Source organism: Eleutherodactylus coqui, chromosome 1 (genome assembly GCF_035609145.1).
Source record: "Eleutherodactylus coqui strain aEleCoq1 chromosome 1, aEleCoq1.hap1, whole genome shotgun sequence".
NCBI classification, from domain to species: domain Eukaryota; kingdom Metazoa; phylum Chordata; class Amphibia; order Anura; family Eleutherodactylidae; genus Eleutherodactylus; species Eleutherodactylus coqui.
The window spans coordinates 191,888,720-191,915,454 of NC_089837.1; the positions used below are offsets into that span (position 1 = coordinate 191,888,720).

The following is a 26,735-nucleotide window of genomic DNA, read 5'->3' on the forward strand; positions in this document are numbered from 1 at the left end:
AGGTTCATTGAGGAAAATTGCGGCATGCCGCGATTTTTATACGCGAGCAGAAAATCACAGCTTGATTTTCGCTCATGCTCATTGCGCTGTGCTTTCCATAGTTATCCTATGGAAAGCGTTCATTCCATTACCCATGTTCAGATTATGGCCGCGGATAACGCAATGCAGAATCGCCCGTGGACAGGAGGCCTTATGCCTTTCACAATGTGAAATAAATTTTCACTTTATTAGTTTTGACTTTTTTGAGTGCAGCAGTAACAATTATGTTCACACATATAAATTATTATGAAAAATTGTATATTGTTCCCTGGATGTAATCCTATTACACTGCGCCATGAGCAGGGTCATGATATGCCTGGAATCCACAGCATTTGTTTGGCACTCTGCGATTATGTCATATGAGGGGGTGGGGGGGGGGGGGTGATCAGGGGACAGAAGGGCGCCTCTTACTCTTCACTGTGTTTTACAGCTGGCACCCAGTACATTTGCAGAAGGCTCAGCTTCTGAGCCCATTCCATACTAGCTTTTCGACTTTCGCTGTACATGTACGGTGCATGTCAGAAAGTCGTTTAAGAGAACCTATCACCAGGCAGCATGAACCCAGGACAGGCGTGCAAAGGGCATACTATGCTGCCCGTGGCTTGAGGAGCATAAACCTAGTAACAGGTTCTTTTAAAAAAAAAAATCCTAAATCTAAACATTAGTGCAGCTTGATATTATAGTGTAGCCTCATTCACTTGAAGGAGCCTACAGTGAGCTGTAATACCAGGCATAGCCACTACGCGAAGGCCGTGAGTCCTTCAAATCAGCCAATCAGTGGGGCTTGCCAAGAGTGGGTGCCCCACTGATCTAATACTGATGAGAGGCCATTAGAGATGAGCGAGTATATTAGTTAAGGGCAATTGATCGAGCGAGCATTGCCCTTAGCGAGTACCTGCCCGCTTGAGACAAAAGGTTTGGGTGCCGGTGCGGGGGAGTGGTGAGTAGCGGCAGTCAGCAGGGGGAGCGGAGGGGAGAGAGGAAGAGAGAGATCTCCCCTCCGTTCCTCCCTGCTCTCCCTGCCTGCGTCGGCACCCGAACCTTTTGTCTCGAGCAGGCAGGTACTCGCTAAGGGCAATGCTCGCTCGATCAATTGCCCTTAGCGAGTATACTCGCTCATTACTAGAGGCCATCAATTTTTAAGTCCCAGATAACCTCTTTTGATGATGATGATGATACATTGCGAACCCTCCCATAGACTTAAAAGAAAAAAAATACAACTGCACCTTGTTCCGTTTTGCTCATATCCTGGACTAAACTCAACAGCATTTGTTTTGAGGTTGAGCTCGAGTTCTGGGAAGCCATCCTCAGTAAAAACATGGTTTTGTACAAATGTCTGCTATGTCAGTGCTGGTACAGTCACCCAGGTCCCTACTGACCTCTACATGAATGAATAGTGGAATGCTCTTCAGAGCACTCCGATCCCGAATGGCTTCTCTGCTTCACTACTGATTGACAATATTGGGAAATTAAAATCAATGGTTTAATATCATTGTGCCCAATTGACGCTGACAAGTGATATATATGGCCGTTATATAGATGATAAAACTCAGCAGCTTGTGTCAGCTTCCCTTGAGAACAGTGTGCTTGACCATTAAAAGTCGTCAGATTGACGCCTAAGGATCATGCTCTAATGACTGGTTGTGGTCTCCGTTAGAGATGAGCGAGCATATTCGATAAGGCAAACTACTCGAGCGAGTAGTGCCTTATTAGAGTACCTGCCCGCTCGTCTCTAAAGATTCGGGTGCCGGCGGGGGGGCGGGGAAATCTCTCTCTCCCCCCCCGCAACTCACCTGTCACCCGCTCCGGCAGCCGAATCTTTAGAGACGAGCGGGCAGGTACTCGAATAAGGCACTACTCGCTCGAGTAGTTTGCCTTATCGAGTATGCTCGCTCATCTCTAGTTTCTGTACATAACCACTCACCAATGTGGTCTACTGATGTGTCTCTATGACTTGGCAAAAAATAGAAATTGTGCCCAAATTGTGTATGCTGAAACCAATAACTTTGAAAGAGAACTGAACAAACCTTGAACTCAGACTACTCATTCCAAATTTCTTGGCCAAAGTTTGCAGCATTTTAACAGGGCTATTTTCTTCGTTCCCATATTTGCTTTTCTTGTAAGGCTTCCCCTTGCCTTTCTTCTTTTCATTCTCTGCACAGATCTGATTGTTCGTATAGACCTCATAGGCAGATTTACCTTTAAGATCTTCATTAAAACTCACTTTTTGAAAATTTGAAATAATTGTGTCTTGATTTTCTTCTATTCTTTCTTTTTGAATGCATCTTGGCTTGTGCCCATGAACTAACATATCGCAGGTGTCGGTATAGATAAATTGTAAGATGTAGGAAAAGAGAACCGGACACACTTTCTCGATGACAAACAGGTCACATCCAGCCGAATCCTCCCCATTTTGGTAAATATCTAGAAGGTCAGCTTGGTTGCTGTCCGCTGATAAGAACAGTTTCCGGAAGTGGTCACATTTCATAGCCAGAATGTACTTGTGGGCAGGAAAAGCTTGGGAACCTAGTAAAAATGTCACATCATGGATGGAGTCCATTTCATCTACTTCATTCAATAGTTTCTCGAAATCTTCCACAGCAATGGATGAAGACATAACTGGGATCTCAAAGAGGCTATCAGACAGAAAACAAGAAGTATTAAATGTGCAATCTCAGTAGAAGAAGAATTGGGTGCTTTTCATTCACAAAGCAAAAAGTCAGAACGTCGTTACAATTTAACACTAAGCAAACCAATAGTGCTAATTAATTTGGTGAAGTAGCTGAAACACCATCCCCACTTACCTAGGTATGGTCAACTCTTCATTAGCTACTTCTCTGGGTCTAGCGTGTTCGCATGGTCACCGCATACATAAAGTTCTCTATATATGCTATGGCCATGGGAATACAAAAGACCTAAAAAGCAGCTAAGAAATATCAATCTAATAAGAATGATGCTGCTTTACCTTCAATATAAAGCTAACTGCTCATAGCAGGATAAGTCAGTCTAACCTCACATGAGGCAGAGACTGTGCACACTGACTGCAGATCTGAGAGCTGTGTGAGTGCAGGGAAGATGAACCTTTGAGGACCCTGCCACACAGCTAAGAAGACGTCTTAACATTCCAGTTACTGGAAAAGCTGAATCCTTAAAATAGGTTGTTTTGGGTAAGCCAAATATAGCTGCTTTCTTTCAAACACAGCGCCATCCTTGTCTGTAGGTTCTGTCTGGTATGGCAACTCAGCTCCTATTCACTTCAATGGAGCTGAGCTGCAATACCAGACACAACCCACGGACAAGGGGGTGGCGATGTGCTTGGAAGAAAGCAGCCGTGTTTTTCTAACCCTGGACAACAGGCTGTGAATTGCACTTCAAACTTAATTCACAGCGGTAAAAAAAAAGAATTTTTTTTAATGAAAGTATATTAAATATATTACAAGACTGATCAGACACGCAGGATATTAGATAAGCAGAAGTTGTCTGAACAGTTTGTATCCCTTTAAGGTTGCAATGATAGAAAGTTTTCATGTTCCTTGATTTGTAGTAACTAAATGGCTGCATTCTTAGAGTCCACTTATACATTTAAATGAGGAACAAAGAAAAAAAAAGTTACCTGGTTTTGGGGTCAGACTGTAATACTGCAAAGTTACATCCACTAGGGTCTGTCGTGACACTAACTGCCCGGTGGACGAAAGGAAGCTTCTGCAAGCAGATCCTCTCATACACACTGCTGGTCTCAGAGAGAATGGAATCTGATATGGAGTGCTCTGAGGAGAGAGGAGGAACATATCAAATCAATGTGATGAGCATAAGAGAGAAAACGCATACTGGGGTCTGTTGCTCAGGACCCCAACCGATCAGCTGATTGTGCGCCCACTAACAGCAGCGCAAATACACAGGGGCTGGAGCGGAAGGCTCTGCTCCGACCTCTGTGTAGTGGCCGACACTTGTAACTGCAGGCACAGCTCGCGTTTATTTCAATGAGAGCCGTGCCTGCAGTTACAAGCACCCGCCACTACACAGAGGTCAGAGCGGAGACTTTCACTGCTTCCACTCCGACCCCTGTGTAATTGCGGCACTTTGAGGGCGCGCACAATCAGCTGAATGGTCGGGGTCTCGAGTGATGGACCCCACCCCCTGAGGATAGTTCATCAAATGCCACTGCAGTTTTTGCAGCCAGAGCCAAAAGAATAACCGACAAAAATGAGAAGTATTACTCCTTCATTTATATTAGGAAATTACAATGTAAGCAATTCTCCACCTCAAGTGGCACCAATAATTCACTTTCTCTCTCCTCTCAGATGATCCGAAGCTTCCTAGAAACCCCCCAAAAGATCTCCACTTGAACACAAGGCTACATTCAGAAGAATCAGTATTTTCCACATGCAGATTTTGCTGCAAATGTCAACAATAGGATGAATACCGCTGCAAGATTCTGCAACAAATCCACAAAACATAAGGAGTAGTGAGGATTTAAAAATCTGCGAAAACTTTTTTTTACCTCTACATGTCAATAAGGTTTTGAAACCCCCATTCAGTAGCACTTTACTGTAATTTGCAGCAGATTTTCACTGTTCAATCATTATCAAAAATCTGCAACAAATCCACATCTGAATGTGGACTAAAAAAGGACTAAGGCCTCATGTCCACGGGCAAAAGAAGAATTAAAAACCGCAGCGGATTTTAACTCTTCTCCCGCGCGCGGATCCGCACCCCATAGGGATGCATTGACCACCCGCGGGTAGATAAATACCCGCGGATGGTCAATAAAAGTGATTTCTTTTAAAATGGAGCATGAAAAAATCCGGACCATGCTCCATTTTAGTGCGGGTCTCCCGCGGGGACGGCTCCCGCGGGCTTCTATTGAAGCCTATGGAAGCCGTCCGGATCTGCGGGAGACCAAAATCAGAATTTACTCGCCTGCTCTGGATCTTCCCTTCGCCGCGTCTTCATCTTCTCTCCGTCGCGGCCAGATCATCTTTCTTCGGGCCGGCGCATTAAGGCGAGGCACGCAACCGACGTGCCCTGCGCATCCGCCAAGCCGAAGAAAGAAGATCCGGCCGCGACGGAGAGAAGACGAAGCCGCGGCGAAGGGAAGATCCGGAGCGGGCGAGAGGGAAGTTAATTCTTATTTTAAGCGCTCATGTCCGCAGGGCAGGAGGGACCCGCTACGGATTCTACATGGAGAATCCGGAGCGGGCCTGATTTTCCCCGTGGACATGAGGCCTAAGAGGGACTATTATAAAAGCAAAAAGCAAATGCCAACAGCATAAAATGCACAGTAGTAGACCTTCATTCTCCAACAGTCTCAGCAATTGCATACGCATATTACACTTCCAAAAAGTCAAAATTAATATTAAAGAAGAAAATACCCTTTTTATCTGGGGAGAATTTCTTGTCAAGCATCCACTTTCCACTGAATCCTTCGCCATCATATGTGATAAACAGCATTCCATTCTTATTTAGGGTAAAATCGGACATAAAGACTTGGCGTCCATACACCCAGCGGCACTGCTTCATAGAAATGTTGGTCGATTTCCAGCAAAATACCTTTAAATAGGACAATTAATAACAGTTAGAGCAGTATTACAACTTCTATACCACTAAGAAATAGGAATGTAAATATATTCTACATGTATCAATAAAGGAAAACATACTCTTCCAGCTTGATCCAAGGCAAGGAAACAAACAGGCTGGCCACCATTTTCTTTGAGATTTTGTGGATCGGATTTATAATCTAGAATTCCTCCAGACACAAGGACCTTCTTTAAGTTCAGTTGCCTACATTAGCAAAAAAAAAAAATCATTTATTTCATCGCAAACATGGAAGCAACAGAAATGTGCCAACTAGTGGAACTTTTCTGAGGATGAACAGAATGCTACATAAATCTTACTTTGATGCAAGCTTCTTGCACTGGTACTCAGTGAGCAGGTAGATGTCTCCACGTTCCGTAACACAAACTGTAGCGCCATCACTGGCAGATACAAGTGATATACTGCTGTCTTTATGATGCAGAGCAGAGACCTGGCGTGGGCTGCTGACATACTTTTCTCCATTGGGATCTAGTAAATACCCTAAACAAGACAGAAAAAGGATTACAACGTCTTCATGAGCTCACGATTGTGGACACAGAGAAAAGTCGAAAACAGGATATGTACCTAATTGACCACCATTAAGACCCATTGTGTAAACAGCATCTTTAGTCCATAGCACCGTGTGAAACCTGCCAGCAGCAACCCCAATTACCGACTTGCCCTTTAAAGTTTTGGCCTGAACCTGTTCAACAGAGAAAAAAAAAAGTCTTATGAATCCAGTTATTATGTAACCTTCTAGATAGTGGGCTGACCTAGAAGACAGTTCCAACTGTTAATGGTCATATTCAGTATGCCATGGGACGTATCATCAGAGGTTGTTGTATTAGGGAGGTTCCATCTCCTATGTTGGTAGAGGCATCAGTTTTAAAGGGTTGTCCCATCAAAGAACCCCTTTAAGAATATGGTCCCTAGGGCAAACAGCTGATCACCCCCGGTCTTGCTCGCAGTGATAAATCATAGAGCTAGTCCGTAAAATTCACAAATTAGCTATATAGCTCTCTGGCACTAAAAGGGACAAGTGAATGGACTCAGACGAGGAGTAAATCAACTCCAGTGGTGGACGCAACCAACCCACAGAAGAGTAACCAGTAATCTGAGCTAGGAAGGCCAAGATATGTATATGGCCTGTTTCTGGTCTCTGGACCACATCCCTACCCTAATCGTTGCTAAAGAAGGGTCTTTGTCCTGAAAATGAGAAGGATGCAACGTAAAAGCTGACCAGTTCTGTAGTAGGTTTAATATATACCACATTCTCTTTCTCTCTTGGCAGCTGGGAACAGCATGCTTTGAGGGTAGTCACAAAAGACTAACTAGAAGGGTTAAATGCTAGATTAATAAGTGCTTCTAATGTGCAGTGTAATGAGATGATGCATTTAATACAATATTGGTTTTATGTAACTTAATGCCTCTCTCTGTGTTATTTGTAGTAATAACTTATTGAAGGGATTGTCCAGTTGCAAACTATTAATTGGCCAATCCGCATGATAGGCCATCAATAGTAGATCAGTCTGCCAACAAGCTGTTCTCTGGGCCAGTATGCTTGTGCACTGAACTGATTTCTGCAGGAAGCAGACAGCTCCGTCCCCACTGCAGTGGCCAGGCTTGATATTACAGGCAAAGTACCCACTGAAGTGAATGGGTGTAATGCCATGTCTGGCCACTGCAGTGAAAATGAAGCTTTCTGCTTCCTGCAGAAGTTAGTTCAGCCCAGCAAACCGCTAATCAGTAGGGCTACCAGACAGCAGATTACTGCTGATCTACTATTGTTGGCCTCTTCTAAGGATAGGCCATTGACAGTTTACAACTGGACAACCCCTTTAAATATTTTATTTGTAAAAAGTAAGACGTCTAACCATTGCTCACTTACTGTAGATTTTGAGAGAATTAAGAAGAGAACCTTATTTACACCCAGCACCACTGCCAAACAGCTGATTTAGCCATGGGAAGCTACGGTCAGCTAGACATTTCCATTGAAGAGGTCACTTCTGAGGAAATGTAATACATGACAGCTATTCAAAAGAATGGCCACCCTTGTAATACAAGGGCAGCTCAAAGTCTGCCAGAACGGAAGCCACTCTTACAGAGCTCTCTGCACCGGTTCGGAGGAAGGTCCTAAGGGGGGTGGACCCAGCTCTACAAAGTTCATGTGTCCTAGTAGTGTTGTCAATGTTGTATTGTGTTGGAAGTGCCTAGCAATAACCTAAGTATGTGGCTGATTAGACGTACCTGTCTGGGAACGTTACAACCTGAAAGTGGAGGGAGGATGCCCAGTTGATGAAATGTGTTTAAGCCAAAAGTGTAAACATATCCTTCTTCTGTTAGTACCACGGTATGGTCATTGGCTGCAGCCACTTGACTGCAAGAATGGGTGGTCAAACCTTCCACCAATCTTGGAACCTTTAAAACAGAACATACAAAACCCACAGAATTAAGCAGACTTTGACACCTTTATAAAGACTCTTTAATGACCTTGGGTTAATAGGCAGCATTCTGGATACGAACCCCATTATCCCCATCAACTAGAGACCATGAACTAGAGAAAAGACATAGCTATGTTTACTATACTTTACTCCCTCACACCCAAAAAGAGGTACATTTACGTCTGCAACCAAATCCAGTATATATCATAATGTAGAATTATACTTAAAGCAAGTTCTCCCCTATTCACAGGACAGAGCAGGACATCAGAGAATGTGTGCCACTGCTCCTTCAATGTGACCCACTAGAGGTTAAAGACCACTTTAATATAGCTATCTCCCATTGGAGTGAACGGAGTGATGGCAAGCATTCTTGGCCACTGCTGCCAAAAGTTTGGGATGCGCTGCAGGCAAAATCCTGGGACAGTGATAACTTGCTGAGACGAGCACCCCTTCAAATCTTTTGGTACCAGAACAGTTTTTCGAAATTTGCCTTTTGGATTACTGCAGTCTTATTTTTCTCTTAAGGTAATTGTATTACTTTTATCAATTCATTTAACTTTTTTTAATCCCGTAGGGTTTTTTTAAATTTGAGTTTTTATTGGTTATAATTTCTTAATCTTTCTACAATGAACGGCCGCTTTATCAGCCATAGGTACTCTGCAATGCAAGCCCTGGGGCCTTTCAGAAGGCCACTGGCTGCCATGACAACCGTAAGAGACCCCCGAACATTGGTCGGTGCATTTAAAGGGTTAACAGCTCCGTTGAGCGGTGTGGCTTATCAGAGATGTTGTGGGCGGTGTCGGCTGTAAGAAACAGCAGCACCCGCATTGTATGGAACGAGATCGCCCCACGATCCCCCTTCATACATACCCTGAAGCTGCAGGATGTAACTGTACATCCTTTAACACTATAGGGTTAAAAGCTGCCAACCTTGTGGCGTTTCCTTGCACAACAGTGTTGAGAGTATACGGAGAATGCTATGATAGAGGAAAAGCAACTCGTTATCAAAAAGGAGTCAGAGGAGGATGTCAAGAATCATTGTAAGGAACACGTGTTGCATAGTCAAGCCAACTGTACGTGCTCCAACTAATGTGTCTGAATGCACAATTTAGCACGGATCGGCTATAACAGCAGATGACCAGTTCCAGCGCCATTGTTGTCTGAAAGAAACAGAAAAACTCCAGTGGGCAAAAGAGCCCAAAAATTGGATTTCTGAGTAGTGAAAAAAGACAATAAACATAATTGGGTCAGATGAATCCAGATTTCTGCTGCATGATGCTGATGGGAAGATCCAAATCTGGCACAACCCTTCCTGTTAGCGGTCCAGAACGTGTCCGTACCTTCGGGTGTGTTCACATACCACTTATTTCCTGCGGATTAGGTTACATATTTTGGTGCAGATCTGCAGCAGATTTCACCCTTTCAATTGAGGCAAATTAAAATCTGCAGCAAATCGGCAATTTGTGAACACACTCTCCATGTAATTTGAGGCAACTACAGGAAGTTATCCTGTCTCCATGGGCCCATGATCCTACAGAACAGCCTTAACACCTAGTGGAACCTGGCACAAGGATTAGCATATGGTCAGACAGCCTTCAATGCACACCAGTCCTACTGTCCATGCCAGGAATGGGGTGCAGTTGCATCACAGGGGGATAATCCCCTCAGGCTTTCCCTTAGAATGCTGTTTACCCCATAGATGCTGCGATCAGAGGTTCCGTCGATATCCATTCTTAGAGCAAGGTCTCTATTATGAATTACAACCGCGCCTTGCTCCTGATCACATGGGCACACATAGTTACCGTAGTAGGGGGGTATGCAGCAACTGTCTGCTGATCAGCATGAGTATTCTAATCCTGTGTCCTCTAGCAGTTCAGAAAGTTTTACAAAAGTTGGTAAGCTCAATCTAATACGAGACAAGATGGAGCATAGACATACCAGGCATGTAAGTTCATCTCCATGACCAAGCCGACCCCCTTGACCATGACCACAGGTATACACCTGGCCTTTCCGAGACAGGAAGACTGAGTGAAATTTACATAGTACCATCTACATGGAAAATAAATATAGAAGTGAATAATTAAATATAGACCTTACTTTAAAAAAAAAAAAATTTTATCTTTTGCATCATCTTTTGCAGAGCTGGAAGAACAGCGTGACTCAATCGTGAATCTATTACTGAATAGTTGGAATAAGTGACTAAAACTTAACCAGTCACTAAAAGGGGATGGGGTGTAATGGGTTTTCATAGGCACAGCACAAGACCAATAGTAAATAATAATCTTTATGTATATAGCGCCACCATATTCTACAGCGCTTACAAAACACAGGGAACAGATACAAAAAAAACCCCTAAGATACAAGAGCCATGGTTACATGTAGTAAGCGCTGCGGAATAAGTTGGCGCTATACAAATAGCAAGATTTAACAAGATCAATTGATGGAACAGTAGGGGTGAGGGTCCTGCTCCAACAAGCTTACATACTACAAGTAATGGGGTGATACAGAAGGTAAAGGGTCTGGAGATGTGCGTGGTATGGCGAGGTGGAGAGTGAGGGATTCTGTACACATGGACAGTGGTCAGACTGAGCCGTATAGTGGCTGAATCAGTATGACTGCAGGGGGAGGTTGGTTATGGCTAGCAGGGATTGCAGTCGGTAGGTCAGGGAGCATGTTATCAGGCGGAGTACAGAGGGGTTTGGTTTAGGAGATATGATATGCCTCCCTGAAAAGGTGCGGTTTTGGAGCACGTCTGAAATTTTGTGTGTCGGGCATTGTCCAGATAGTTTGGGGTAGTGGGGTAAATAATAGTCAATAATACACATAAAAACTATAAATAAAAAGGTATTTAACCTAATCCCTACTATGAACACTGACTTTACCTGTTTGATATATATGCCACAGCGAGGAAACATATCAACCAGTTCAGGATGATGTTTGCTTTGTTGACTGCCATGCCCCAAGGTAAAATTAATATTATTTCCCCAGGTGTAAAGTTCAGTAGGATCTAAAAGGAAAATATAAGAAAACACTCATAAGGATGCCACAGGCAGGTAGGTATACAATTGACATACAAAGCACCAGTGATAACACAACCTATACTAACAAACCTGTGTTGCACAGATGACAACCAACGTATAGGTAGAAGTAATCAGTTCAGGATACAGTCATTCCCATACTTTCAGGTGACTTTTCAGAATAAGCCGTCATGTATTTATATGATAAGTAGCACTACTTCTAGGCATTGTGCGGCTTGTAACCTGCATCTACGCAGTTTTCCCCTCTGCAGGCTCCATCGCGAGTTGGCAGTTTTCCCTGAGTTGATGGGTGGAGACTAATTGCTATATCGTCTCTTATACACTGCACACAGAAAATACAAGATTCTGCTCCTCTAGGTCTTATTTACAGGAAAGCAGCAGCATGGAGGTCCTAATAGACAAGTACCGACAGGAAGGCGTATATGTGGCAGGTGCCTTGTTACGCTCATCAATCATATGGGAAGGGAAGTGATAGGCCAGGTAAAAATATATAACTAATGAATGCAGTTGAGAACCTTGATATCAGAAGTGGACAAAAAAGTCAGAAGGAAAGTAGGAGTCAAGCCCTATTTACACAAAACGATTATCGCTCAAAATTCGCTCAATGTCTTTTGAGCGATAATCGTTGCGTGTAAAGGCTACCATAGTTTGCTTTTCGGCCTAAGGCTGCCTGTCCATGGGCGTTTTTGAATTGCGTTCCCTGCGGCGATAATCTGGCCGCGGGGAATGTAATGCACATTTTTCATTGCTATGGAAAGCGCTTGCCCCCTGTCCACGAGCAGAGAATCATAGCGATTCTCTGCGGTCAGCCTATCTGTCAGATAGGCTGACCACGGAGATTCGCCTGCTGGCTCCTGCGGCGGAGATTCGCCGTGGGATTTTGCAACGCCCGTAGACAGGCAGCCTAACGATGATTTTATGTTGAGTTTAAAATCCATCATTCAGCCGGGCAGCTGATAGCAGGGACCGTAGGCTGTGATTCTCCGCGGGAGCGCCGACAACACTGTATTCAGTTGCAGTCCCATGGCAGAACAAACGGGCTGTATGCAAATAACAGAGCACCTGCTATTCTCTGCACACAGCGATACGAGCCTCATTTACATGCAAATGAAGCCAATAAGCTACTAATAGGCATTAGTGCCCATTAAGGCTGGTTTTCACGGACAGATGATCGCTCAAAGCTGTATCTCAAACTCGTTTGAGCGATCTTTGAGCAATCATTTTGTATAAAAATTAATTGGTATTTAAGTAGCTACTTAAGTCTCTAATACCATACTTACTGAAAAAATGACCAAATATGGGATTGACAAGGTAACTGTTAGGTGGATTCACAACTGGCTGAGTGATCGTACTCAAAGAGTGGTCATAAATAGTTGCTCAGTGGAAGAATGTATCAAGTGGAGTACCCCAAGGCTCTGTCCTAGGCCTAGTGTTTGTACAACATTTTTATAAATAATCTGGAGGAGGGAATTGAGGGAAAACTGAGCCAAGTTTGCAGATGACACAAAGCTGATGAATGAGTGGAACAGGCTGACAAGGGGAGTCGCGAGTTCTTCTTCAAGGGAAGCCATCAAACAAAGGCTAGACAAATATCTGTCTGGGATAATTTAGTTGGACCTGATGACCCTGAAGGTCCCTTCCAACTCCATGGTTCTAGATGTGCAACTGTTTAACTTCTCTCCCCCTTATGTGATCTTTCTTCCTGATATTACTTGCAGCTCCTAGAAGTAAAACCTTTCATGGAGCTTTGGCCCTTATATTCTAGTCGCTCTCAAGACATATTACGTACCATACACTTTGCTTTGCAACGGTTAATGTGAGTAGCACTTTACAATTTAGTAAAATGAACCAGTGTCCTTCAAGTCAGGGATACTGAAGCTGACAAATGTCTGATTAAAGAAAGATCTAGGCCCTTACCGCTGGCTTGGAAAACAATATGAGGAGGGCGATCCTTCATTACAAGGTCCAGTGCGGTGAATCCATCTTTATCTTGGATGTGAAGATTACCGCCATGCTTGAAGACAACACAGAATATAAAATGAATACAAATTGAAAACATTATATAGGGACTAGGACATAAATGTCGCTATCTAATTAGTCATATGGTAAATCAATACATGAAAGTCTGTAGATCTAGTCAAGACATTTAGTCTCAGTTCACATCTTATTAAATGAGCGCATACAGAACATAGGCACAGGTCTGCCATTCACCCGATGGAGGCCCAAATAGTGTCCTCCTTGTGGCCTCCGTCAAGGGGTCTATACTGTATAGGAAAGACGTCACTATCCTATGCCATGGGAGACTTCACACATACTATGGCATATCCTTTTATCATTGCAGTCTGCCACTGAAGTATGCCAGTGTATAGCCATGCAGTGGCAGATGTTGCCCGTATATACGGTGAATATATACCCCGATTGCTAATCACGAGAGTAGAAATAAAACAGCGTTTATGTAACCCACCCAGAAGTGGGAAATATGTACTGGAAAAAGATTGCAGTTTAAAAAAAAATGCTATATTACAGCTACAAGGAAAAATAAGTGAACCCATTTGGATAAGCCGGCTGCACATGGAAGGGGTCGGATTCCGCATGGCGGAGCACACAGCGGAATCCGGTTTCAATAACAGCCGGCAACCCTGCGTACCTGGTATCTTCTGTATTGCGGATGACCGCGGCAGCTCACCGTCAGTCATGCACAGTACAGATTTTTTTTAAATCTTTGTTTTTCCCGCGCTGTCGCTAGGCAATGACGAGGGTACCTGTGACCTATCGGCAATATTAATTGCGGACAGGCTGTGGGTCAGGCAGTTTCTACTGACTTCAATGTAAGCCGTCCATGCGGAGCGCACACAAAAATAGAACAAGCTGCGATTTTTCCTCCACTCACGGAAATTGCAATTCGCTTCTACGAGTAGCGATTTTACATAGCGTGTTCTGTACGGTATTTGCTGCGGATCCTCTGTGTGCATTCTGCAGCAAATATCTGTTTGTGTGCAGCCGGCCGTACCTGGATTTCTGCTTCGATTACTAAAAGAACTGCGCTCTGAATTGTTATCTAAGTAACAAATAGACAAACAATCTAAACTTGTAACAAATAGACAAACAAACACAAAACATGTACTAGCCATGTCTTTTACTGAGCACATTTAATGAAAGTACAGGGAGGTAAAGTAAGTGAACCCTTGAATTTAATAATACTATATAAATATACTATGGCTTCCCCTTTAGTAGCAATCACCTCCAACGAACATTTTCTGTAGCTGCTCAACATTGAGAAGGAATTCTGGCCTATTCCTCTCTGCAGATGTGTTTCAGTCCATCAGTATTTCTGGGATGCCTTCTGTACACAACCCTCTTCAGGTCATGCATCTCAATAGGATTAAGATCAGGACTCCGGCTTAGCTATTCCACAACACAAATAATCTTTTTCAACTATTCTCTAGTTGAGTTGATTTACTTGTGTGTTTTGGGTCATTTGTCTTGTTGTATAACCCAATGTCTCTTCAGCTTGCAGTTATGAACTGCTGCCCTTACATTTTCCTGTAAAATGTTTTCCTACATGTTTGTATTCACGGTTCATGCAATTATCACAAGGCATCCAGACCCTTCAGCAGCAAAGCAGCTCCATGCCAAAGTGTTGTGGGTGTTCTACAGGTCCACGTTTGCCTCATCTGCCCATAGAACGGTTTCACAGAACCATTGGGCGACATCAAAGTGGTCTTTGGAAAACTTGAGACGGGCCACAATTTCTTTTCTTATTTTAATTTTCTTTGGACAGCAACATGAACACCAGTCTTGTTCAGTGCTCTTCTAATAGCGGACACATGAACAAAGGTTTTGTATTTGTAGAGACTTCCATAAGTCTTTTGTTGTTACCTTTACGTTGTTTCGCACATCTTTCAGGATTGCCGTTTGTGCTCTTGGATAGAGATGAGCGAGCATACTTGCTAAGGACAATTACTCAATCGAGCATTGTCCTTAGCGAGTATGTCCCTGCTCGGCAGAGAAGGTTCTGCTGCTGGTTCGGGTGAGAGGTGAGTTGCGGCAGTGAGAAGGGGGGAGCGGGAAAAGGGGGGGGGGGGAGGGAGAGAGAGATCTCCCCCCTGTTCCTCCCCGCTCTCCCCCGCCCACCGCCGGCAGCCGAATCTTTTCTTCCGAGCGGGCAGGTACTCGCTAAGGGCAATGCTCGATCGAGAAATTGCCCTTAGCGAGTATGCTCGCTCATCTCTACTCTTGGAGTGTCGTAACAGGACGTCGTTCACTGCTGCAGAGAGTAGCAACAGTTCTTATTCTTCTCTTTGTAGGTAATTTGTCTAACCATGATGTACATCCAGATTTTCAGTAATGTTTTTGTGCTCTTTTCCAGCTTCATGTATCTTTAGAACATGTGTTCTGAAAATTGTTTGCATTGTTCTCACTAACCAGTTTTCCTGAAAAGAGATTTGTCAGTAACCAGGCTTTGTGTGCCTTTATTTAAAGAACAAAGCACCTGTGAAATCCACACTTCCAATCTGATCACCTTGGGGTACATGCACACTCGAGTTTTAAGTTGGACAGGAGATGCTCAAGTTCATCTCGCATCGCACAGCACTTGGACATCCCAGCTGTGTGCTGAACACCGTACACTGGATCGTGATCTTTTTGTCCAAAAATCAGAGAAAAGAATAGGTCATGCTGCAATCTTTTTTTTGTTTTTTACTTCAACTATAAGGCTGAGTAAAAAAAAGGTCCATAGACATACATCCATTTAAATGAATGGATGCTACTTCCATCTGATTTTTGGACAGAAAAAAGGCTGCGTGAATGTACCCTAGTTGTAACACCTTTTTACCAAATAGCTTAAGGGTGCTATAAGGATGTTAATACATGAGCACAAGCGGCTACTGCTAGCACTTGTATTTTCCTGATAAATGGTGGGCTGCATCTGCAAACCAGCGATTAGCGCTATTATACAAGCGTTAATGACGTGTAATAGCACTAATTGCAAGGCTGTACTTCTAGGGTCCAACCAGCAATTATCGGGAAAATATGAGTACTAGAGGCTGCCGCTAGTGCATGTTTAATAACAGCCCTGGGCCTGTGTCACACGGGGTAAACGCATTTGCACATTGGGTGCTGCATATTTGCATGTATGCATGTGTGTTTTACTGTACTCTTTGCATATGCAAATTGTGAGTCTGCACATGCAAAAAAAACATGCAACCTATTTATAAAAATTGGCAATTAACTGGTTCAATAAACGATATTTTTGTGCACAAATGCGCATTTTTTGCACAAACAAAACGCAAGCGCAAAATAGGCTTACGTGAACGGATCCATTGAAATCCATGGGTTCTATTCAATGCATATTGGGTGCGAATTTTGCACACCCCAAACGCACAAACACAGTGTGACACGGGCCATGGGGTATGGCCCAACAATGCTGTAACCACATGCGGCCGAGCACTAGCACAGAGGTTCATTTACTTTCTATATTATGAAGGTTTATTCCATATGCTCAATAAAAGACATTAAAAGGTGCGTTTAGAAAAAGCGATTTTAGTTGAAATTAAAAAAAAAAAATACTAGATTGTTTAAATTTGAACGATAATCCTCCAGTGTAAACACGGCCAACGATGAATGATAATTAATTTGCATGAAATGAGCGATCATCGTTGGCTCGTTCGCTATATGTTCGGTTTACTGAATACCGATCGTTCATTAGTTTCCATTCACTTTTACAGCAAATGTGAGCGACCGTAAGATTTAACGAGTGAGCAATTTATCTGCCAGTGTAAACAGACTCAGACATCGTTCGCTCATTCAATCGATAAATCATTCCGTCTAAAAGGACCTCAATAGTTCAGCTACTTGTAGGTCGGTAATGGTTATCTGTGGTATGATCACATGTCACGTCCGCATCACCTGACCAGCGGCGCTGCGCCCATTAGAGGCTGCCAGGTGAAAGGGTGCACTGATAACGCAAAGTATCGCAAGGCGATGGCGAGTACCCTGCCTGCTGAAAGCAGTTGATTTTGAGTCAAAATTGATTTTGACTGCTTTTTTTTGTCAACAACAGAAGTTATGGACCCTTATATACCTCTATATAGGCTCTAGTTGGGGCCGTACAGGAAACCATTTCCTGACATCTACCAGCCGTGTGTGAATGAGGCTCACAAAGCTCGTCTGCCGGAAGGGGTTCTTGTGAACCTTTCTGAAACAATCCGGGCTTCATAAAACATTTGAGTAACTTAGTAAATGGGAAACTTTTTCTCAACTCACAAAAAGTGAAAACAGCATTTCTGCAGATTCCTGTAATCTGCAGTCAGTGTATCTGTAGACTTCATGTAGAGCGCAGCTGTGATCCCCCACAATGCACTGCTCACTAACAGCGAATCAGCAGAATGATGAACATCGCGGTCTGACCAGACAATGTGTCATGGAATTAAACTCCCTTCTAAATAAAGCCCAGATGGCGACCCTGCATTTCCACTGTATTGCGAATGACCGTGACGGCCATAAGCAGCACAGGATTCGTTTTTTTGTATTTCCTGCGCCATTGCTTAGTGATGACACGGGTACCCGTAATGGTAACATGCAATGTGAATTGTGTTTGGGCTGCAGGGCAGACGGTCTCCATTGACTTCAATGGATGCCGCCCACACTGATTCCACAATTTTTCTTCCACTCACTGCAATTCATATCTGCGTGTACGAAAAAGCGAAAATGCATGGCGTTCAATGCCAGTGTTTTACTGCGGATCGCTTGCGTGGACGGCGATTGTAGAATCCACAATCCAAATCCGCCCCTACGAGTCCGGCCTGAGTAGCCAAGTGTTTCCGGGAATATTTAACATGTTGTGTAGATTTACATCGTGGGATGCTGCAAATACATGGTGCAAAAGGGAAGCTTCTCCTTTAACACTAGAACCGCCATGGGGGGCACAGCAGATCTAGTGTTAAGGAGATTGTCCCACCACAAGAACTTATCCCTTAGGCTAACTGCACATGGGCGAGCCTGGGATCGAGCCAAGAAGCTCATCCTGATATCGCACTGGTTACCCATCAATGTGAATCACTACATGACCCGGCAGGCGAGAGCCATGGGATGTATTTAAGGTACCGTCGAAAACAATGGGCGATGCGTTCCGAGGAGCGTGAAATAGAACATGCCACAATTTGTTTTCCTCGCAGTGAGGGAAAACATCGCTCATGGGTAGGACTCATATTCGTGCCAGTTTTGTGAGTCTCGCAAAAGTTAGCGCTTGTGCAAAACTGGCCTTACCTACAGAACTGGGGATAGGTAACTGATCATGGTGGGGGAGCTGACTGCAGGACCTCTAAAGGTCCTCCAATGAATGCAGCAGAGGTCACGGGTGCGCATGCCTGCTCTACTTCAATGGGAGTGCCAGACAAAGCTGAACATTTATGGTCTCCAACAGGCCCGCTGCAATGGATGGAGCGGCAGCACACACGTCCAACACTCATATAGGGATTTTCAGGAACCCCGTTTTCGTGACCAGCGGAGGTCCCAGCGGTTGGACCCTCACCGATCAGATACTTATACCCTATTTTCTTGACAGGGATAAGTTCTTTTAAACCTTTAAAACAGAGGAAAATGAACGACTCTCTTAACTCCCTAGTGACCGCCCTATACTAAGTGTTTTTACATCACGCGGCGATCTCCCTCCATACACCGCGGGTGCCGGCTGTTTCTTAGAGCTGACACCCGCAAACAACAGCTCTGACGAGCCACGTGGCTCATTGGAGCTGTTAACCCTTTAAATGCCGCTGTCAATTCTGACAGCGACATTTAAATTCCCCGACTGACGTTTGGGGGTCCCATACACCCCCCCCCCCCCACAATGAGATCACAGGGAGCGGTGCAGATGTCATGGCAGCCGGGGGCCTCCTGAAAGGCTTGAGGGCTGTCCTGGCAGAATGCCTATCAAGCTGTCGCCGTGGGGTGGCTTGATAGACTGCCTGCCTTGTCATAGTATGATGTAATGCTATGGGATTACATCATACTGTAGGAGGGATCAAGCTTAAAAAAAAAAAGTTAAAATAAGGTGAATAAAAGTTTTACTAATTATTAAAAAGTAATAAAAAAAAGATTTATAATAAAAGAATCTAGAAACATAAAAAATTGGTACCATTGGTACCACTGCATCTGTAAAAGTCTGATGTATCAAAGTAACATTATTTATTACATAGTGAAAATCGTCCGGGAAAAAAAAAAAAAAAAAAAGATAACACCCTGTCGCCAAGAAAAAAATGCAAAAAAAAAAATATCGTATGCATTCCAAAAATGTTACCACACAATCTACAGGACGTCCCGCAAAAAATTAGCCCTCGCACAACTATGTCAATAAAAAAATAAAAGTTATTGCGCGCAGAAGATGGCGGCAGAAAATAATTGAAAAAAATTAAATATCTTTGAAAGAAAACACTAGTAGAGCAAAAAAAAAAAAAAAAAAAACCTATACAAGTTTGCTATTGTAGTAATAAAGTTATCAGGTCACTTTTGCTGCAGTTTGTGCACCATTGAAACAAGACGCACTGAAAGATGGCGGAATGTCGTTTGTCTTCCATTTTTAACCACTTAGAATTTTTTTTAAGTTTTTCAGTACATTAAATAGTATCATTGAAAACTACAACTCGTCCCGCAAAAAACAAGCCCTCAGATAGCGGCGACGATGGATAAATAAAGGAGTTGCAATATTTTTAAAAGGGGGAAGGGGGTGGAAAAAAATGAAATGAAAAAAGAAAAAAAAAAAAAAAAAAGCTTGGTCACTAAGGGGTAAATTAATTCCTGCTTTAAACACATGCATTTCAGTTAAAGTGCCGACCCAAATACACAAATATACCATAAATACTGGCGTATAAGACGACCTTTTAACCCCGCAGAATCTTCTCCAAAGTCAGGGGTCGTCTTATACGCCGGGTATAAGCAGTAAAAAAAAAAAAAAAACTGTATTCCCGGCGTATAAGGCGACAGTTGGGGCGTTGTATTATACGCCCAGTCCCCTTATACGCCAGAATATACGGTACATGCAATAGGTGATACAATACCAGTAAACAGCAGTAAGATGTTCGCATGAAGTGATGGTCAAGCATGGATGCTGCCACCTCATACCAGCGCTATGGGACTAAAGTGATGTATCACCTACTACTTACCACATGGGTGATATACTGTGTTTCCCCAAAAATAAGACCTACCCTGATTTTTCAGGATTTTTGGGGAGACTTGAAATATAGGCCCTAGCTGCATTACATATATATGAAAAAAAAAAGAATACATTACCTAGCAGGTTCGGTCCACGTCCCTAGCGCTGCTCTCCGGAGCTCAGACGCCCTTCTTGCAGTCCTCAGCTGCCGACTGAAGAACACTCCTTGGTTACAGGATTCATAAATACCGCCTCCAGAAGGCAATGTCTCTGATTGGCTCTCGAACGCTGCTCAGCCAATCAATGCAGCGGTCGAAGTACCAATGACAGCTATCGCGTTGTGAAGGTGGGATTTATGAATTACCAATTAATGCCATGGCTCAAGCAATTCATAAATGCCGCCTCCACAACGCGATGGCTACGATTGGTTCTTTGACCGCTGCTCAGCCAATCAATGCAGCGGTCGAAGAACCAATCAGTCATCACATTGTAGAGGCGGCATTAATGAATTGGCCAATCAATGCCGTGGCTCAGCCAATTCATAGATGCCACCTCCACAACAAGACGGCTGTAATTGGTTCTTTGACCGCTGCTCAGCCAAACAATGCCGTGGCCGAAGAGCCAATCACAGCCGTCGCGTTGGTTTAGCGAGCACTGCTCAGTCATTCAGCGCCATCGCTTCCTGAAGGTGGGATTTATGAATCCCGTAACCAGAAAGTGATCTTCTATGGGCGGCCGCAGACTACAAGCAAGCGTGGCAAAGCTCCGGAGAGCAGGAGGGACATGGTCTGAGCCTGCTAGGTATGTAAAAATAGACATTCCCCAAAAATAAGACCTAGCGCCTCTTTTGTGGCAAAAATGAATATAAGACAGGGTCTTCTTTTGAGAGAAACAACAGTATTTTTGTGCCTGGAAGACCCCTTTAATACACATTGAAAGGATTACCTTTAACAGTGTCAGGGCACAATCTATATGGCCATAGAAGACACTTCTATGTAAAGCGGTCCATCCAGATTCTTTGTCTTTGACGGTCAGGTCTACTCCTTTGGCAGCCAGCCACTCCAAGACCCCTTTCTTACCGCAGGATGCAGAAATATGAACAACATTGCGCCCAAAATCATCCTTCAGGGTGGTGGCGTTGCAGCAATAAGACGAGAGGAAGGCCTTGATTTGCTGCTCACTTCCTCTTGTCACCACCGATATGACATCCAGTGCGTGCTGAAGTGAGCGGCAGCGCACCGTGCATTCTGGCCATCCCACATCCATCCTTGGTGCTCAGTGATGCCCAGAAATCCTTCACAATATACCAAAAAAATTTTGCAAAATTAAGGCTCAAACGGACAGTAAAAAGTTTTCTTTACTGGTTCTGGAAAATCCTTTGGCACATTAAATATAAATATTCATACAAACGTCCCTCAAGTGTGTAGAAAAATAGATCTCTGTGATATAGTCCTTTATTAAGTCCCTGCCATGAGTCCGGCAACGAGCGAGAGACGGCAGAGGGAGGGGGTTGCCCCCCCACTCCGACGACGTCACTTTCCTTTAAATTTCCATGATTGCAGGGCCGCCCTGTGCGGGATAAAAAGACTAATTAGTAAGAGCAAGAGGAGGTGTTCAACAATACATCACTAGCGCAGGAGCGGCAGCGTAATATGCACTATGTACTGGTGGCACAAGAGGGGCGAGGGAGGCAGGTATGGCTGTTTTGTATCTTCCCACCACTCTGACCTAGTTTGTAAAGTTTTTTTTTTTCCTGGATAACCACTTTAAGGGCTTCCTCACAGGGGCGGGACGAAATGAAGCCATTGGTTTCACTGGTTTTACTTTCATTAGCGGCATTCTCGCCCGTTAATAGTACGGGTGGGAAAAGATGGGACTTGCCCCATCTTACAGCTGTTTTTTTTTTTTTCCAAACTGGCGTGCTACGGTGCAGAGTTTAAAAAGTTCAAGGAAAACAAAAACCTGTTGACCTTTTCCAATCCAATTTGTATCCTGGCTTTCCTAGGGGGCTTACTCTTTCTGCCATTATACAACGGCGCTATCTGCTGGCTAAAGCCAGTACTGCATGAGGTGACACATTGGATAGGCTCCGACAGCAGAGAGGCTGGCAATATACAGTAAGAGAACCCCGATGGACGTCTTCCAACATCAGAGCTGTACAGCCTTAAATCATAATGTCTTCAGACGTCAGACAGTGAATTGGAAAGGGTTAATGCGCAACTATGCCTTATAGTGGCGAGCGTAGTTGCACATACGCCCGTGTGTTTCTGCAGCGTGGCTCATACAGGATTGTGGCCTCTCCAACCTTCCCCATGCAGAAGATGAAGGTGAGCCAGTGGTGAACACATCCACTCTCTTTCTTAAAACAGGTTCTGCAGCAGCTGCGCTGTCTTATAAGGAATCATGCAAGCCCTACAATGTTTAAAGAATATTGAGGGTCTCCTTGGAGTTCTGGGACCTGGAGAGATGCTTACAGATGGCCGTAGAACTCCTATATGACCGCCTATAGTCTCACCAGTAAGGAATACACCAGTCAGTCCTGCATCAGCTACAGCAGATAGGAATACAGCTGGAGCAAACCATCTCCAAGGTGGAGAAAACCCCCAGGTAGAAGACTAATTTCTCCTAAATGGGGAAATATGGCTTCTACCTCATTGGTGTTTTTTTGCCTTCCTCTGGATCAACATTGGGGGGTAATAGGCTGAACTGTCTTTATTTGGCCTTACATACTATGTTACTATGGACAACATGGGGTCTGCAGCAGTGAGGACCACCTACAGGCTGACTGCATAAGAAGATATGAATTGTTCTACTAACATTAGCTTCATAGTCAGGAGAGGTAAATACCCCCGTGTGAGCGGGGACATACTCAACCCCTTGTCCTACCATGCATGATATCAGGGCTGGTGATCATTATATACACTAGATATTATGCGCAAGTGACGTTAACTAGAGATGACCTGCACCTCCGGCCACTGCCACTAGAGGTGATCACTAGAGATTACCTGCACCACCGGCCACTGCCACTAGAGGTGATCACTAGAGATGACCTGCACCACCGGCCACAGCCACTAGAGGTGATCACTAGAGATGACCTGCACCACCGGCCACTGCCACTGAAGGTGATCACTAGAGATGACCTGCACCACCGGCCACTGCCACTAGAGGTGATCACTAGAGATGACCTGTACCACCGGCCACTGCCATTAGAGGTGATCACTAGAGATGACCTGCACCACCGGCCACTGCCACTAGAGGTGATCACTAGAGATGACCTGCACCACCGGCCACTGCCACTAGAGGTGATCACTAGAGATGACCTGCACCACCGGCAACAGCCACTAGAGGTGATCACTAGAGATGACCTGCACCACCGGCCACAGCCACTAGAGGTGATCACTAGAGATGACCTGCACCACCGGCCACAGCCACTAGAGGTGATCACTAGAGATGACCTGCACCACCGACCACTGCCACTAGAGGTGATCACTAGAGATGACCTGCACCACCGGCCACTGCCACTGAAGGTGATCACTAGAGATGACCTGCACCACCGGCCACTGCCACTAGAGGTGATCACTAGAGATGACCTGCACCACCGGCCACTGCCACTAGAGGTGATCACTAGAGATGACCTGCACCACCGGCCACTGCCACTAGAGGTGATCACTAGAGATGACCTGTACCACAGGCCACTGACATTATAGGTGATCACTAGAGATGACCTGCACCACTGGCCACTGCCACTAGAGATGACCTGCACCACCGGCCACAGCCACTAGAGGTGATCACTAGAGATGACCTGCACCACCAGCCACAGCCACTAGAGGTGATCACTAGAGATGACCTGCACCACCGGCCACAGCCACTAGAGGTGATCACTAGAGATGACCTGCACCACCGGCCACTGCCACTAGAGGTGATCACTAGAGATGACCTGCACCACCGGCCACAGCCACTAGAGGTGATCACTAGAGATGACCTGCACCACCGGCCACTGCCACTAGAGGTGATCACTAGAGATGACCTGCACCACCGGCCACTGCCACTGAAGGTGATCACTAGAGATGACCTGCACCACCGGCCACTGCCACTAGAGGTGATCACTAGAGATGACCTGTACCACCGGCCACTGCCATTAGAGGTGATCACTAGAGATGACCTGCACCACCGGCCACTGCCACTAGAGGTGATCACTAGAGATGACCTGCACCACCGGCCACTGCCACTAGAGGTGATCACTAGAGATGACCTGCACCACCGGCCACAGCCACTAGAGGTGATCACTAGAGATGACCTGCACCACCGGCCACTGCCACTAGAGGTGATCACTAGAGATGACCTGCACCACCGGCCACTGCCACTAGAGGTGATCACTAGAGATGACCTGCACCACCGGCAACAGCCACTAGAGGTGATCACTAGAGATGACCTGCACCACCGGCAACAGCCACTAGAGGTGATCACTAGAGATGACCTGCACCACCGGCCACAGCCACTAGAGGTGATCACTAGAGATGACCTGCACCACCGGCCACAGCCACTAGAGGTGATCACTAGAGATGACCTGCACCACCGACCACTGCCACTAGAGGTGATCACTAGAGATGACCTGCACCACCGGCCACTGCCACTGAAGGTGATCACTAGAGATGACCTGCACCACCGGCCACTGCCACTAGAGGTGATCACTAGAGATGACCTGTACCACCGGCCACTGCCATTAGAGGTGATCACTAGAGATGACCTGCACCACCGGCCACTGCCACTAGAGGTGATCACTAGAGATGACCTGCACCACCGGCCACTGCCACTAGAGGTGATCACTAGAGATGACCTGTACCACAGGCCACTGACATTATAGGTGATCACTAGAGATGACCTGCACCACTGGCCACTGCCACTAGAGATGACCTGCACCACCGGCCACAGCCACTAGAGGTGATCACTAGAGATGACCTGCACCACCAGCCACAGCCACTAGAGGTGATCACTAGAGATGACCTGCACCACCGGCCACAGCCACTAGAGGTGATCACTAGAGATGACCTGCACCACCGGCCACTGCCACTAGAGGTGATCACTAGAGATGACCTGCACCACCGGCCACAGCCACTAGAGGTGATCACTAGAGATGACCTGCACCACCGGCCACTGCCACTAGAGGTGATCACTAGAGATGACCTGCACCACCGGCCACTGCCACTGAAGGTGATCACTAGAGATGACCTGCACCACCGGCCACTGCCACTAGAGGTGATCACTAGAGATGACCTGTACCACCGGCCACTGCCATTAGAGGTGATCACTAGAGATGACCTGCACCACCGGCCACTGCCACTAGAGGTGATCACTAGAGATGACCTGCACCACCGGCCACTGCCACTAGAGGTGATCACTAGAGATGACCTGCACCACCGGCCACAGCCACTAGAGGTGATCACTAGAGATGACCTGCACCACCGGCCACTGCCACTAGAGGTGATCACTAGAGATGACCTGCACCACCGGCAACAGCCACTAGAGGTGATCACTAGAGATGACCTGCACCACCGGCCACAGCCACTAGAGGTGATCACTAGAGATGACCTGCACCACCGGCCACAGCCACTAGAGGTGATCACTAGAGATGACCTGCACCACCGGCCACTGCCACTAGAGGTGATCACTAGAGATGACCTGCACCACCGGCCACTGCCACTAGAGGTGATCACTAGAGATGACCTGCACCACCGGCCACTGCCACTGAAGGTGATCACTAGAGATGACCTGCACCACCGGCCACTGCCACTAGAGGTGATCACTAGAGATGACCTGTACCACCGGCCACTGCCATTAGAGGTGATCACTAGAGATGACCTGCACCACCGGCCACTGCCACTAGAGGTGATCACTAGAGATGACCTGCACCACCGGCCACTGCCACTAGAGGTGATCACTAGAGATGACCTGTACCACAGGCCACTGACATTATAGGTGATCACTAGAGATGACCTGCACCACTGGCCACTGCCACTAGAGATGACCTGCACCACCGGCCACAGCCACTAGAGGTGATCACTAGAGATGACCTGCACCACCGACCACTGCCACTAGAGGTGATCACTAGAGATGACCTGCACCACCGGCCACTGCCACTGAAGGTGATCACTAGAGATGACCTGCACCACCGGCCACTGCCACTAGAGGTGATCACTAGAGATGACCTGTACCACCGGCCACTGCCATTAGAGGTGATCACTAGAGATGACCTGCACCACCGGCCACTGCCACTAGAGGTGATCACTAGAGATGACCTGCACCACCGGCCACTGCCACTAGAGGTGATCACTAGAGATGACCTGTACCACAGGCCACTGACATTATAGGTGATCACTAGAGATGACCTGCACCACTGGCCACTGCCACTAGAGATGACCTGCACCACCGGCCACAGCCACTAGAGGTGATCACTAGAGATGACCTGCACCACCAGCCACAGCCACTAGAGGTGAT

At 45.6% G+C, this 26,735-nt stretch overlaps 1 protein-coding gene across 1 annotated transcript in view; it reads right to left on the reverse strand.

The window, feature by feature from the left end:
- IBTK (inhibitor of Bruton tyrosine kinase) overlaps positions 1-26,735 on the reverse strand; it is an 83,129-nt gene that overhangs the window by 51,101 nt on the left and 5,293 nt on the right. Inside the window, exons 2-12 of the mRNA XM_066604933.1 lie at positions 21,186-21,809; positions 13,010-13,106; positions 10,937-11,061; positions 9,993-10,103; positions 7,861-8,031; positions 6,199-6,316; positions 5,934-6,114; positions 5,697-5,820; positions 5,412-5,589; positions 3,653-3,806; positions 2,067-2,675 (exon numbers count right to left, since the gene is read on the reverse strand). Coding sequence (XP_066461030.1) covers positions 2,067-2,675; positions 3,653-3,806; positions 5,412-5,589; positions 5,697-5,820; positions 5,934-6,114; positions 6,199-6,316; positions 7,861-8,031; positions 9,993-10,103; positions 10,937-11,061; positions 13,010-13,106; positions 21,186-21,506 — 2,189 coding nt within the window. The 5' untranslated portion in view covers positions 21,507-21,809. The remainder of the gene's footprint in view (positions 1-2,066; positions 2,676-3,652; positions 3,807-5,411; positions 5,590-5,696; positions 5,821-5,933; positions 6,115-6,198; positions 6,317-7,860; positions 8,032-9,992; positions 10,104-10,936; positions 11,062-13,009; positions 13,107-21,185; positions 21,810-26,735) is intronic.